A 13,718-nucleotide genomic window follows, 5' to 3' on the forward strand; every position below is an offset into this window, starting at 1 on the left:
AACAGAGCCAGTAGCATTAAATAAGAGGGGGACTTCTTATTTGATCTGGTTGATTATTCAGCCATCTGTTCCCACTAGTCCATATTTGTGTTCACTGTGCATGTGAAGATGTAAAAATAGACGAAAATTGTCCTGGGAATAACTATAGGAGCAGCATAGCTGTGAGCGAGTCGCATCGTATAGGCTGACCAATCAGGGAAGATTGTAACGTGACCGAGACAAGAGAATAAATGCACCATCTTCCACATCGGACTGCAACAGCTGCATTTACTAAGTGAAGCTGGGTCCGCAGCAGATGAAGGAAATTCAGTTTTAAAGGTCAAATTGGGCAAAGTCATGAGAATGCCAGGCGTAACTATAAAACAAGTTTTAGGTTTCAGAATAAAAGCATGGATGAAGACTAATAGAGGTGCTAATTAGATCGTCCACTGACTCCACTCAGTATTAGCGTGGTTACGCTGGTGACTAGCATGCCTCGGCTCAAGACCTCCTGGACCAGGAGCTGCGTTTTACAAGGTAAAGTTAGTGACAAGTTGAAGATCTTTCAACATAATACTAAACATCACAGCTTTAAGTTTTTAAGAATATTTCCTTTAAACGATCATTGCAATAGTAAAATAAGCAGGAGTCATCTCCCAGGCTCTGTAGATTTGTCAAAGTGATTGAAAATGAGATTTCAACCCACTCGTTCCCAAACTGACAAAAAAAAGGTAAACCTTTTTTGACAAAAGCATCAAACAATCTCTGTGTGCAACTCTGCATGATAGAGGGGGTTGACCGTTACGGAGGTTCTGCTGAATTCAGACAGTTATGAGACGCCCCAGATGAGAGATCGCTCCTCTGTAAATCAGCGGAGGAGGAAACAGACACAGGAATGCTGTCAAAGCCATGACTGGGACAGAAGCATGCAGTCAAAGTTTAGAGCTTAAATATTTCACAACAGAAAACCTGTTATCCCACAACAGCATCAACTCCGCATGTCTTCCTATACAGGACTGTCTCAGAAAATTAGAATATTGTGATAAAGTTCTTTATTTTCTGTAATGCAATTTAAAAAAAAAAAAAAAAAAAAAAAAAAAAAAAAAATGTCATACATTCTGGATTCATTACAAATCAACTGAAATATTGCAAGCCTTTTATTATTTAAATATTGCTGATTATGGCTTACGGCTTAAGAAAACTCAAAATATTAGAATATTTCCTCAGACCAAGTAAAAAAAAAAAGATTTATAACAGCAAAACAAAATCAAACATTTGAAAATGTCCATTAATGCACTCAGTACTTGGTTGGGAATCCTTTTGCACAGATTACTGCATCAATGTGGCGTGGCATGGAGGCAATCAGCCTGTGGCATTGCTGAGGTTATTTGTTTGTGGTTTGTTTTGCTGTTATAAATCTTTTTTTTTTACTTGGTCTGAGGAAATATTCTAATTTTTTGAGATAGGATATTTGAGTTTTCTTAAGCTGTAAGCCATAATCAGCAATATTAAAATAATAAAAGGCTTGCAATAATTCAGTTTATTTGTAATGAATCCAGAATGTATGACATTTTAGTTTTTTTTAATTGCATTACAGAAAATAAAGAACTTTATCACAATATTCTAATTTTCTGAGACCGTCCTGTAGGTTTAGCTTACAGGCTGTAAACACACCTGAGAGGGGTGCATGGAGGTCAGTCTTTCCTCTCAATGTTTCTCTTCTTCCAAAAGCACCTAGTTGCTGTCAAACTTAAAAATGGTGTCATTTTTAATTTGACTGCACAGTGAGAATGCCTTCTGTCAGTTTGGTCTCCGGCTTTGAAGAAAAATCCTTTTTTTTTTTTTACAATTCCTAAAATAGCACAAGCTGGAATAATGACGACACAGTAATTGTTTGTATCTTGGAGTTGTTAGATTAATAACCAGGGAGTGGAAAGGGCATGACTATCTGAAATAACTCCACTTGTCTCTGTGGTGACTTTATGGAGGATCCCGGCCAAAGGGCACCTTGAGGAGGATGAGGCGGAGATGAATCCCGGCTGATATTTCTGGAAACGCTCCAGGTGGACGTGAACTGAGGCCACACATGACATCGTTGTTGGTTGGTAGCCAAGGCAAGCTCAGGGCAGAACAAGGGAGTTCTCACTGTTAGATTTTCTTTGGCACCTCGAGGCCCGTCAGCAAGGTCACCTAAAATGGAGAAACAGGGTCAATGAGTCTTAGGAGGGCTGGTGATGGCAACTAGACAGGAACATTAACAACCAAGCTGGTTCTGGACGAATACAGAAATACTTTGTGTAGTTTGATTGGGATAGAAAACATGTGAGCAATAACAGATATATTTAAAACACACAGAATCATGAGCTGCATTTGGGGACAAAGTTTCGCTTTAGGGGCAATTTTTTAATGAGAAAGTGTTGCCACTCTATGTCAATGTCACCGTGATGGACATCCAGCGGCAGAACAAAGGGTCTGGCACTAAAGTTGCTATCGTCAACGAAAATTATGAAAACGAGACGAGACGCAACGAAAATAATGGCCATGTGACGATAACGATAATTAAATATATAATGCAATATCGTAGACGAATAAAAACGAGACCAAAATGTAGATTACAAAATAAAAACTCTCCTAAAATGTGTCTTCATTTTCATTGACCAAAACCAGACAAAATGTTCTACCAAAGATCCTTAATGTCCATGTTTTCAGTAGTTTCTCTGGTTTAGTTCTGCTGGGTGACGTTAGTCCTCAATCCCAGTCGCTGCAGCGGGGAATCAGATCCAGAAGATGCAGCTGCAGAGTTAGAGGCTGATGCCTTTAACGCAGAGCTCTAGGTTCACGTCCATTAAAAACAAAGTTACATAGAGAAACACGGGTATCTTCTCTGGGGCTGGGAGAAGAAGAAGAGAAGATCTTTGGATACACTTTCCTACATAGACGTGGAAAAGAAAACCCAATGTGTCGTTGAAAAAGAAAAAGTTGGGGAGAAATGCGGAAAAATAAATATGTTGTAAACTCAAATTAGAGTCTTCTGTATCTGGAATGAATGTATTATTGAGTCTATAAGGTAACAATAACATAATAAGATGTTTGAATTGTAAAAATGGGTTTGGCTAAATACAATCTTTGACTAAAACTAGACTAAAATGGTCCTGGAGAATTCTGACTAAAATAAGACTAAAATGCTCAGACTTTTAGTCGACTGAAACTTGACACGACTAAAAGGAGAATGAACGTGACTAAAACTAATAAAAAAACAAAATGATAGCTTGACCCAAAGACTAGACTAAAACTAAAATTGAAACAGACTGACAGAAACACTGTCTGGCCCAGGAGCATCCTCTGCACTGACGTACTAAATCCACTAGGGGGAGCTTTGTACACATGGCTTTATGGCTTCTGGCCTGGCTGTACACTGGTAGTGCCCTGAATGAGCCGTGTGAGCTTGTCAAAAACTTGGGTGTTATTTTAGATGCTGATCTTAACTTCCAGAAACACATAGCCAATGTCTCCAGGACTGCCTTCTATCACCTCAGAAATATATCTAAAGTAAGATGCTTTCTGTCACAATCAGACTCTGAAAAGCTGGTTCATACTTTTATCTCCAGTAGATTAGATTATTGCAATGCACTTTTTGCAGAACTGACAAAGCAAGTGTTACATAAACTCCAGCTTATTCAAAATGCTGCAGCCAGAATTCTAACAAAAACCAAGAGGTATGAACACATCACTCCTGTTTTATCCTCTCTGCACTGGCTCACTGTTAAACAAAGAGTAGATTTTAAAATACTTCTTTTTGTCTTTAAATCTATGAATGGCTTAGCTCCCTCCTACATGGTTGACATGCTCAACGAATACATACCGGACAGATCCCTGAGATCATCAAATAAGAGTCTCCTCATCATACCTAGAATTAACACTAGATCTGCTCATGGGGCTTTCAGTCACTACTACACTCTCTGGAATTCCTCTCTGCAGGAACTAAGGTCTGCTCCAACAGTGCCCTCTTTCAAAAGCAGACTAAAAACTTACCTTTTTGCACAGGCGTTTGCCTTAACTCATGTTTGGCTGGGTGATCGCACTTTTGTTAAAATGGAATTATGGTTGTTATTATTGTTTTTTCTCTTGTCATACTCGTTATCTATTTCTGTTATTGTAAACTTGTAATTTTGTTTATTTGTTTATTTATGTATTTTTGAGCACATTGAGTCCATGCTTGTAATGTGAAATGTGCTTTATAAATAAAATTGACTTGACTTGACTGGATGTGAGTGGACCTGGGCTCAGCCAGCTCTCTGTGAGTCTCCAGCCAAACAGAAGTCCTGGAGCATCGAACCTTCCCCCCGGGTCTCCTCGTGCTCCAGGCTCTGGACCAGGCTTTGGTCCCAATAGGGTCTCAATAACATAACACAAGAACAAGGACGACACGTGCACACGAACCGACCTGCACATTTCGGTTGAGGCTAACAGCGGGGACAAAGACGCCTTCCAGGTTCTCGAAGGCCGTTGGTCCGTGCTGCTCCTGGTTGATGTAGAAAGTCACTGTGCGTTTGATCAGATCCAGCAGGATGCCCACGGTCGAGCCTTTAGAGATGCCACCCTCCGCCCTGAACACCCACACATACAAGAAAATAAGGTATTTTGTGTTATGGACAAATACAGAACTGTGCCAACATATCCAGTACCTGTATACCCTGGATTGGTAATCTGAAATGTACATTTTTGATGTAACTGCTGTACTAATTCTTAATGAGACACTTTGCGTTCGCATAACACTCATTGGACTCACACTGGAAACCCTTTTCACTATTTTTAATTAACCAGGACATCTTCAATTTTAAAATGAATTTGTTTATATCAAGCTATGTAGCCTTTAGTTGCTGTTGATGCATAATAAACCTCTTAATCTACTATTATCTACCCCAGGGGGTCGGCAACCCGCAGCTCTATAGCCGCATGCAGCTCTTTAGCGCCGCCCTAGTGGCTCCTGGAGCTTTTTCAAAAATGTTTGACATTGTTTTTCCTTTTTTCCTTCTTTTTTTCCCCCTTTTTTTCTTCGTTTTTCCTCTTTTTTTTCTTCTTTTTTCTTTTTTCTTCTTTTTTTCTCTTTTTTCTTCCTTTTTCATCTCGACATTTCGACTTTTTACCCAAAATTTTCGACTTTTTTCATTAAATTTTGACTTTTTTCACAAAATTTTGACTATTTCCTCGACATTTCAACTTTTTTTTCAAGATTGTACTTCAACATTAATCTTGACATTTCAACCTTTTTCTTGAAATTTTGACTTTTTTGTCGACATTTCGACTTTTTTGCATAATGGAAAAAAAAATCTTCCCCCAGTTATAACTAATATAGATACATGCAGCATGTGTTGTCTTCATTCTAAGGCTGACACAAGACTTTTTATTTTTTGCGGCTCCAGACATATTTGTTTTTTGTGTTTTTGGTCCAATATGGCTCTTTCAACATTTTGGGTTGCCGACCCCTGATCTACCCTAAAGGTGTCTGTTCTGGCTGAAACATGGTGAAATATGCCCACGGTGGTTTAAGAAGGTTGCAAATGCATAGTCTACTGCTATGATACCTTACAATTTGGTGTGTTTCAGTGTTCTTCATCACCAAATCTGGTGAAGAGCACAGATTTTTTGAACATGCGAAGTAATGTCACAGATTTGTTCTTATTTTCATCAGGAGACAAAACAGTCAACACTAACAACGCTGGTTCACAGAGCAAAATGTTGCAGACGCGTGACGACAGTTATAGAACCGTGCGACGACTGCCTTCCCCGAGTCCTCTTTCCTTCTGCAAACATGGAGAGCCACATCATGCACCGTTACACTTGGCATGAGCCTTTAACACATCAAAACGTACCACTGTTTGATGATTTCAAAGGCAACATCTTGCTAGGTGCACGGATGAGTGGGCGATGCATCACACTGGACACGGAGCCGACTGACCAGTGAGACGAGTTAATGCTCATCTAAATGTTCACTTGACCGTGTTTCTGCTCTCACACAGATTTGTCTGTGTTTGTGTCCATTCACACACAGATCATTATAAAATGAGTGCAGTCTTCGAGAGATCTGTGTCTGCATCTTCAGCACCAAAGTTTTGACTTGAATATTTATGTTTACAGTAGTGACATACTGTCATTTTTACTGTTCGGTTTGCTTTAGGCATCATGACAGTCTCACAATGTTTGCGGCTGGTTACATTTTCATCGTTCACCTTTCCAGGATTAAAGTCCTGCATCTGCAAAATACTACTAATGTTGTGCTGGCAACAAAATAAATGCATCCCTCTGAAATGCATGCAGGGTGGAAGTGTCTGTAATACCATTAAAGGGCTGGGTTCGTTTCACCCGTAGAGCAATAAAAAAAAACTGAGCCAAGACCTTTGAATTTACTGACTGAATGCCAGATCACTCTTGTTCTTTCAACCTTAAACGTGTTAGCTTTCCAGTCCTGTCAGGTTGCCGAGTTAATTGCAATGTTCTGCTCTGCATCTTTCCAGGATATCTTCTGGATTAACTTCCTTTGCAGTTAGTAAAACCAACAAAAAGCTGTTTTTTCCCGGAGGCTCTCAATACAAGTAGGATAATGAACAACGTGAAAGGAGAGTAAAGAACTCAGAATAAAAACTGTGGTTTTGTGTATTTTTAGGCGAAGTTAACGCTCTTCTTGCCAAGAACAGACATTGTTGTGGATTTGAATGCTTCATGAGATATTTGATGGTTTCTTTCTGATGCAGAGCGATGGTGCGGGGACTTGTTTGATGTCTCCTGCAGCCTGCAGTTATCTCCCACCGTTCCCTGGTGTGTTTGTTAGTCAGCTCTTGTGCGCGCCCATGGGTCCAGCTGTCATCCCGTGTCATTTGTCATTATTCTGCACGTGCCTTAAATATGCAAGGTTTAATGCAGGAGACACAATGATGAATGGATGAAGAGACTGCCATCCCACAAACACTCATTCTCCCGTTGTTTTGGTTGACAATAACGAGCACAGACTGACGGGGGAAGGAAGACGTGACCACGGTGGAAAAGCTCCTCAGAATTGTTATTTGCACTCTTTTCATGGAGCCTGTACTAACTGTGATGAACTGTGTTTGAGGTTGTGCTCAGTTCATGCATCTCAGATCATTTCCACCCAAATATATTCAAGAAATGATGTCTGTTTAAGACCAGCCACGCAGCAGATATTCAGCTCCTTCCCCCCGGTGATGATACATCCAACCTTCCAGCTTGTACTAAAAGAGCTCAAACGTGGTGGGGACTGAACTTCGAGGGCTTTTAAGACATTAGATGGCAACAAGAGTGAAAAAGAGGGTGTATACATTGCGGAGAAGACGGCATTTTCATCCTTTAGACCAGGGGTCGTCAACCCAAAATGTTGAAAGAGCCGTATTGGACCAAAAATACAAAAAACAAATATGTCTGGAGCTGCAAAAAATGAAAAGTCTTGTGTAAGCCTTGGAATGAAGACAACACATGCTGCATGTTTCTATATTAGTTAGAACTGGGGGAAGATATTTTTTTTCATTATGCACATTATGCACTTTATGCACAGTCGAAATGTTGAGAAAAAGTCCAAATGTTGAGAAAAAAGTCAAAATTTCGAGAAAAAAGTCGAAATGTCGAGATTAATGTTGAACTACAATCTCGAGAAAAAAGTCGAAATGTCGAGAAAAAAGTTGAAATGTCGGGATTAATGTTGATGTATAATCTCGAGAAAGTCAAGAAAAAAGTCAAAATGTTGAGAAAAAAGTTGAAATTTCGAGAAAAAAGTTGAAATTTCGAGAAAAAAGTCGAAATGTCAAGATTAAAAAGGAAAGGAAAAGGGAAGAAAAAGAGCAAAAAAGGGAAAAAAAGAAGAAAAAAGGAAAAAAAGAAGAAAAAAAGGGAAAAAAAAGGTCAAACATTTCTGAAAAAGCTCCAGGGAGCCACTAGGGCGGCGCTAAAGAGCCGCATGCGGGCGGCTCTAGAGCCGCGGGTTGCCGATCCCTGCTTTAGACAGAAAGTTACAACCAATGTAGCGACATATGTTTATGTTCAGTTTTATTTATGTCTTTGTTTCTTTGCTTCCTTGGTTATTCATTTGTAAACGTTTACACAAGCAAAAAGTATAAACTTGGTTTTCACTTTCATGAAAATACAGTCAATTCATAAAATAAATGGATGGTTGTTTCTATAATATTACCAGGTCCCTGTGGACTCTTGAAGCGGCACGAAGGACATTTTTCCTGTAAAAATATCACTTTCAATTCCATTTCGAGGAATATTTCCACTTCAGAGGAATATTTGCCTTCTTTTAGGACACTCGGTCTGGCTGTCTCGGGTTTCTGTTCCTGCTATCAGCAAAAAGCAGCTGCAGTGACGTTGGACTCGCATCCCAGCTGTGTCTTATAGCATTATTACACTGAGCTAAAAACAGCAATGCTTATTTCTGCAGCTTTAATTTGATGACACGCACGCACGCACGCACGCACGCACGCACGCACGCACGCACGCACGCACGCACGCACGCACGCACGCACGCACGCACGCACGCACGCACGGTGAACACCTACCGGTTAGTGTGGGAATTGTTGTGCATGAACCAGGAGCGGTTGTTGTCCACATACATGGCCCAGGCTTTGTCATCCTTCCCCAGCATCATGTCTTTCATGGTGTTGATTCTGGCCACGCCAAACGCAGGGTCTGGATGGTTGTCATAGCGATCGATTCTGACCTCCCAATAGTGAATGCCCTGAGAGATGAGTGGACATAAAAAGGAAATGTAAGGAAAGGGAAGACAACAGGAAGTTGCTGGTGACACAACCGTGTGAACCTTGCCGTGACCTCGGACGCCTCACCTTGGAGAAAGCAGCGGTGCCCAACACCACGCGGTCATCGTAGCTGTTGCAGCTGACTGACTGGTTCTCATTGGACAGAACAATGTCCCGGTGGGCTGAGGTGGGGTCAAAGGTGAACCATGCCACTGGAAGAAGGTCACAGAGGTCGCAGTTTAGCAGTGATAGATCATTTTTGCTCTAATTTCCCTGTACTTTAACACTACTTTCTAATTTCATGGGTGAGTAGTCGACCTGTCAAGGGTGTAATCTGGGCAGGTGTGAAAAAAGGATGGGTGCTAAGGATCCCCCATGACCCGGTATGGGCTTTGAGCGGGCAGCCCATGAAATTCAGCTCTTTGTGATTTCTGATAACATGGAGCAGAACTCTTCCAGCAGAGAGCGTAACCCACTACATTAGCACTAAAGGGGTCAATCTGAACATGTCTAAAGTGCTGAAGTGAGCACTGCTAGTCCGCCGTGGGATTATTAGGGGTAATCCTTTCAAAATGTCCCAGGTCTGAGACGGAGCAAGCGTTCAGACTGGAAGGTGCCTCAGCGAATAAAAGTAGCCGTGCAACATGTCACACACAAATAATAATAATAATCAGACAGGAATGGAACTCATTCGGAAAGAGAGATACTGGAAGGACAACAAAAGCAAGGCTGCTTTCTGCTGAGGAAGAGATTTCCCTGGAGATTACTAACACTGAACTTTGCTGAAACACGCCGTGAAAGAAGCATCTTCAATTTGAAAAAACAAAAACCAGTGATCATCATCATCGGCTGAGTAAAAGTGTGTGAGAGAGTTTCATGTGGGCCAGTGGTTCCGATAGTTATCTCGAGAGGAAAGAGACTGTGTCTCAGCCTCTCTCTTTTTTTTTTTTTGGTTTATTTGACAGGGACAATGCACATTAATAAACATTGCTGTAAATGTGCCAGAATAGCCAAGAGGTTATTTTTCATCTGTAGTCCCTGGACAGATGTTACAGAGTCAAAACAGAAATGTAAGATTGAAATTACAATTCATTTATAGGCATGCAGAACAATAATAAAAAGAAAAGAAGAAAAAATAAAATAATGTTAGCGAAAAAATAAAATAAATAATGTTAGCGAGAACATCATTCAGGTCACCTTTGTATTACATTGTCAGGTTTAAACATGCAACACGGATGCTCATAATGCAAGACATGCAAAACAATAAAAATGAGGGGTATTAAATATGCAAAGCAGAAGCTCAGGCATAGTAAGCATGCACAGTATATACAATACATAAAACAGTCTGATTGCAAAAACCACAAGACATGCATACAGGTACATGAGGGCAGACCAGTGGTAGCAAGACAGCAAGCAGCGAGGGAAGTTCAGTAAGGTGTAAAGTACAGAAAATTGCAATTAAGTTTTAGTGCTGACAGAGCTGAGTATTAACCAACCATTTCTTTAAATGAGCTCTAAATAAACTGTATGTGTCCAATTCTCTGATAGTTGCAGGGATGGAGTTCCATTCTAGTGCAGCTTTAACAGAGAATGCAGACTGACTGAAGCACTGTTTCTGAGTGGAATAATACAATCCCCTCTTGCTGCAGCTCTTGTGAACCGATCAGCAGTTGTTCTAATGTTGACAAAGTGTCTGAGTGGAGGAGAAGTCAGGCCGTATATAATCTTGTGCATAAGACAAACATCTACATATTTAATCATATTTTCCCAACTCAACAAGTTATATTTTTTTTAGTATTGGACAAATACTGAAAATGTACTGATTTCTTATCAAGGATTTTGAGTGTTCGTTTATACAAAGACGGTAATGGTTTTAGAGTAGTGGTGCTAGCCTGCGACCAGGTTGTTAAGCAGTAAGTGATATGGGAAATGACCATAGAATGCATAAACATCTTAGCTGCCTCTGTTGACATGTTATCTTGAATTAACCTGAAATTTGAAAGATTGAATTTGACCCGGTTACAGACCTTTTTCACCTGAGCCTCGAAAGAAAGTTTTGAATCAATCAAAAAAGGATGAGCCAGCAGCAGGACGGCAGCGAGCAAGAGAGCTGGACATACTGTAAAATGTGCGGCTCCCTATCAACCTGGCATCACCGCTCAGCTCCAGATCCACCCTGCTCACAGTCCCACAGCTCTGTCAGCAGTTCAGATACACACTTATGAATGAAGAGATGATTCCAGCTCCATATATGCCATAACTGTTAACATCTCCCACTGCTTTTATGTGATAAATGGCCTCTGGGCATCTTTGCACAGCCTGCTTGACCGCGGGTCTACACAGCTCTGCGGTTCTCGCGCTTCCAGGCCTTTCTAGGAAGTTTCAGCAGCAGCCACTCCTTCAGTCTGTCGGTGCTTCGTCCTGCAGTGGCTTCTTCTGCGGAGGCACCTCCTTTCTCCACTACTGGTACATTTATGTCAAGAACGTTGTGGAAGTCCCAAAGGTGAAATGGGGAAACTTGTGCGAGGGTTTTAATCTGTGTAACTGCAGCCTGATAAACTGCTGAACTGCTGCTAACCAGCAGGACATGGACCTGCAAGCAGAAGTGGTTCCAGTGGAGACATATAGGAGATCTTTGTCCGGAAGAGCTCGGTACTGAATCACTGAATAAACGACCGGGACCCTGAGGCAACATGGTCAGAGTAAGATAACCGGTCATCAAACATGACGCCGAGGTTCTTTGTTAGCCTCATGGGGGCGACGGTAGTACAGCCAATATTTATGTCGATACGGAGGCTGAACGAATGATCACCAGGACTTTAGTCTTAGAGGGGTGAAGGTAAAGGTGGCCATCCTTCATCCACGCGAGGCAGAGCACGGCGAGCGGAGATTGTGGGGTCGTGTGTCATGCGAGTGACATAATGGTATAAGTATTACAGAGATAATCAATAAAAGGGCAGTCACAGTCACAGCAGAGAAAAACAGAATCGGCTCTTTATCCTGCAAGCTGGAAGCCGTTTGTCACGCTCACCATCGGAGGTCTGGAGCACCACCGTCTTGCTGTACGGTCCCAAGCCAACAGCATTGTAGGCTTTTACTCTGGCATTGTAGGAGCTGTTAAAATGCAGCCCGTCAACCGTGCACACCGTCTCCTTCCCCACGTACACCTCCTGGGGGGAATACATTTTACCTTCATTGCAGATGCAGTATATATTAGTGTAAGCACAGACACTTAATGTCCTGAATAATGCAGATGGATGCAAGCATTACAGGAGAGGGCAAACGCTCAAGCCCTTTCACCGTCTATTTACTCAGGAGATTAATACTTCCACACGTAAAAACTTTTGCATTTGAGTAGAGCCACATTTATTATTGACGACGAGAGTTAGGGCAGCTACTGTGAGATCACTTTGTATGTTTTAAGATGAGTTTCAGGTCATGTTAGTTCAGTTCTTGGTTCTCTGCATCACATAAAGGATTGGCGGCACCTAGTAATGAGCGATATTTTACCGTTCACAATATAACGTCAAAAAAATTCCTCACGATAAGAATTTATCATCTCGCGGTAAAAAAGATAAATTCCCTTTGATGACGTTTTTGTGCAAAGCTGATTTATAATTCTGCGTTAAATCCACGCACAACGTACGTGAAGGAAGGAAGGAAGGAAGGAAGGGAGGGAGGGAGGAAGGAAGGAAGGAAGGAAGGAAGGAAGGAAGGAAGGAAGGAAGGAAGGAAGGAAGGAAGGAAGGAAGGAAGGAAGGAAGGAAGGAGAGAGCAGGAGGAAGGAAGGAAGGAAGGAGAGAGCAGGAGGAAGGAAGGAAGGAAGGAAGGAAGGAAGGAAGGAAGGAAGGAAGGAAGGAAGGAAGGAAGGAAGGAAGGAAGGAAGGAAGGAAGGAAGGAAGGAAGGAAGGAAGGAAGGAAGGAAGGAGAGAGCAGGAGGAAGGAAGGAAGGAAGGAGAGAGCAGGAGGAAGGAAGGAAGGAAGGAAGGAAGGAAGGAAGGAAGGAAGGAAGGAAGGAAGGAAGGAAGGAAGGAAGGAAGGAAGGAAGGAAGGAAATGAGCCTGAAAGAAAGAAAGAAAGAAAGAAAGAAAGAAAGAAAGAAAGAAAGAAAGAAAGAAAGAAAGAACGAACGAACGAACGAACGAACGAACGAACGAACGAACGAACGAACGAACGAACGAACGAACGAACGAACGAACGAACGAACGAACGAACGAACGAACGAACGAACGAACGAACGAACGAACGAACGAAAGAACGAACGAACGAACGAACGAACGAACGAACGAACGAACGAAAGAACGAACGAAAGAACGAACGAAGCATTTAGTATTCTTTTAGAGCAGTGATTTGGGGCTTCAAAGACTGAATGTGGTGATAGATTTATAGTTACAAAGGTGGAGTTGAATTGTTATTTTTTTAATCGTCATTTTTATCGTTATCGGGATAAATGCCAGAAATGATCGTGATACATTTTTTAGTCCATACCGCCCATCCCTAGCGGCACCCTACCCTGTACTGTCCCCCGTTGCCGTCGTCCAGCTCCAGGATGTAGCCCTCGATGGGACTGCTGGAAGGCGCCGTCACCCTCCAGGCCAGGGTGGCGCTGTTGTTCCTGGTGCAGCACTTCTCCAGCTGCAGGAGGGGCGCCGCCGGCACCGAAGGTCCAGACTCCACTGAGGGAAGAGATGCACGGAAGCGTTTTTTGACTTTATAATCAAGACACGGGGGAGCGGCGATGAAGACATTTTAGAAGGTGTGGATGAAGAGAAGGGAGGATGTGGGTTGCAAACAGGAATGCCATCATCTGCTGGCTGCTTTTGATCAGACTAAAGGGAGAGAAATAAGAATCTTGTGAGAGACGGAAAGAAAACGCCTCATGGGTGAAAGAAGTTCAGGTTCATTTTGAGGCCAACAGCTGGGAGTCAGAGGCTTAAACCGGGCCACATGAGGATAGTTAATGCTCTAAAGGGT

General features: G+C 41.9%; 1 protein-coding gene across 4 annotated transcripts in view; it reads right to left on the minus strand.

Moving 5' to 3' along the window:
* Nucleotides 1–1,598: 1,598 nt before the first annotated feature.
* The window catches only part of LOC133464414 (E3 ubiquitin-protein ligase TRIM9), a 68,746-nt gene continuing 56,626 nt past the window's right edge, over nucleotides 1,599–13,718 (minus strand). For all 4 annotated transcript variants that reach the window (XM_061746367.1, XM_061746366.1, XM_061746368.1 and 1 more), the window contains 6 exons: nucleotides 13,257–13,420; nucleotides 11,776–11,914; nucleotides 8,832–8,956; nucleotides 8,547–8,725; nucleotides 4,424–4,586; nucleotides 1,599–2,169 (listed from right to left, as the gene is read on the minus strand). In XM_061746367.1, coding sequence (XP_061602351.1) covers nucleotides 2,128–2,169; nucleotides 4,424–4,586; nucleotides 8,547–8,725; nucleotides 8,832–8,956; nucleotides 11,776–11,914; nucleotides 13,257–13,420 — 812 coding nt within the window. In that variant the 3' untranslated portion in view covers nucleotides 1,599–2,127. The remainder of the gene's footprint in view (nucleotides 2,170–4,423; nucleotides 4,587–8,546; nucleotides 8,726–8,831; nucleotides 8,957–11,775; nucleotides 11,915–13,256; nucleotides 13,421–13,718) is intronic.

Source organism: Cololabis saira, chromosome 18, assembly GCF_033807715.1.
Source record: "Cololabis saira isolate AMF1-May2022 chromosome 18, fColSai1.1, whole genome shotgun sequence".
NCBI lineage: Eukaryota > Metazoa > Chordata > Actinopteri > Beloniformes > Belonidae > Cololabis > Cololabis saira.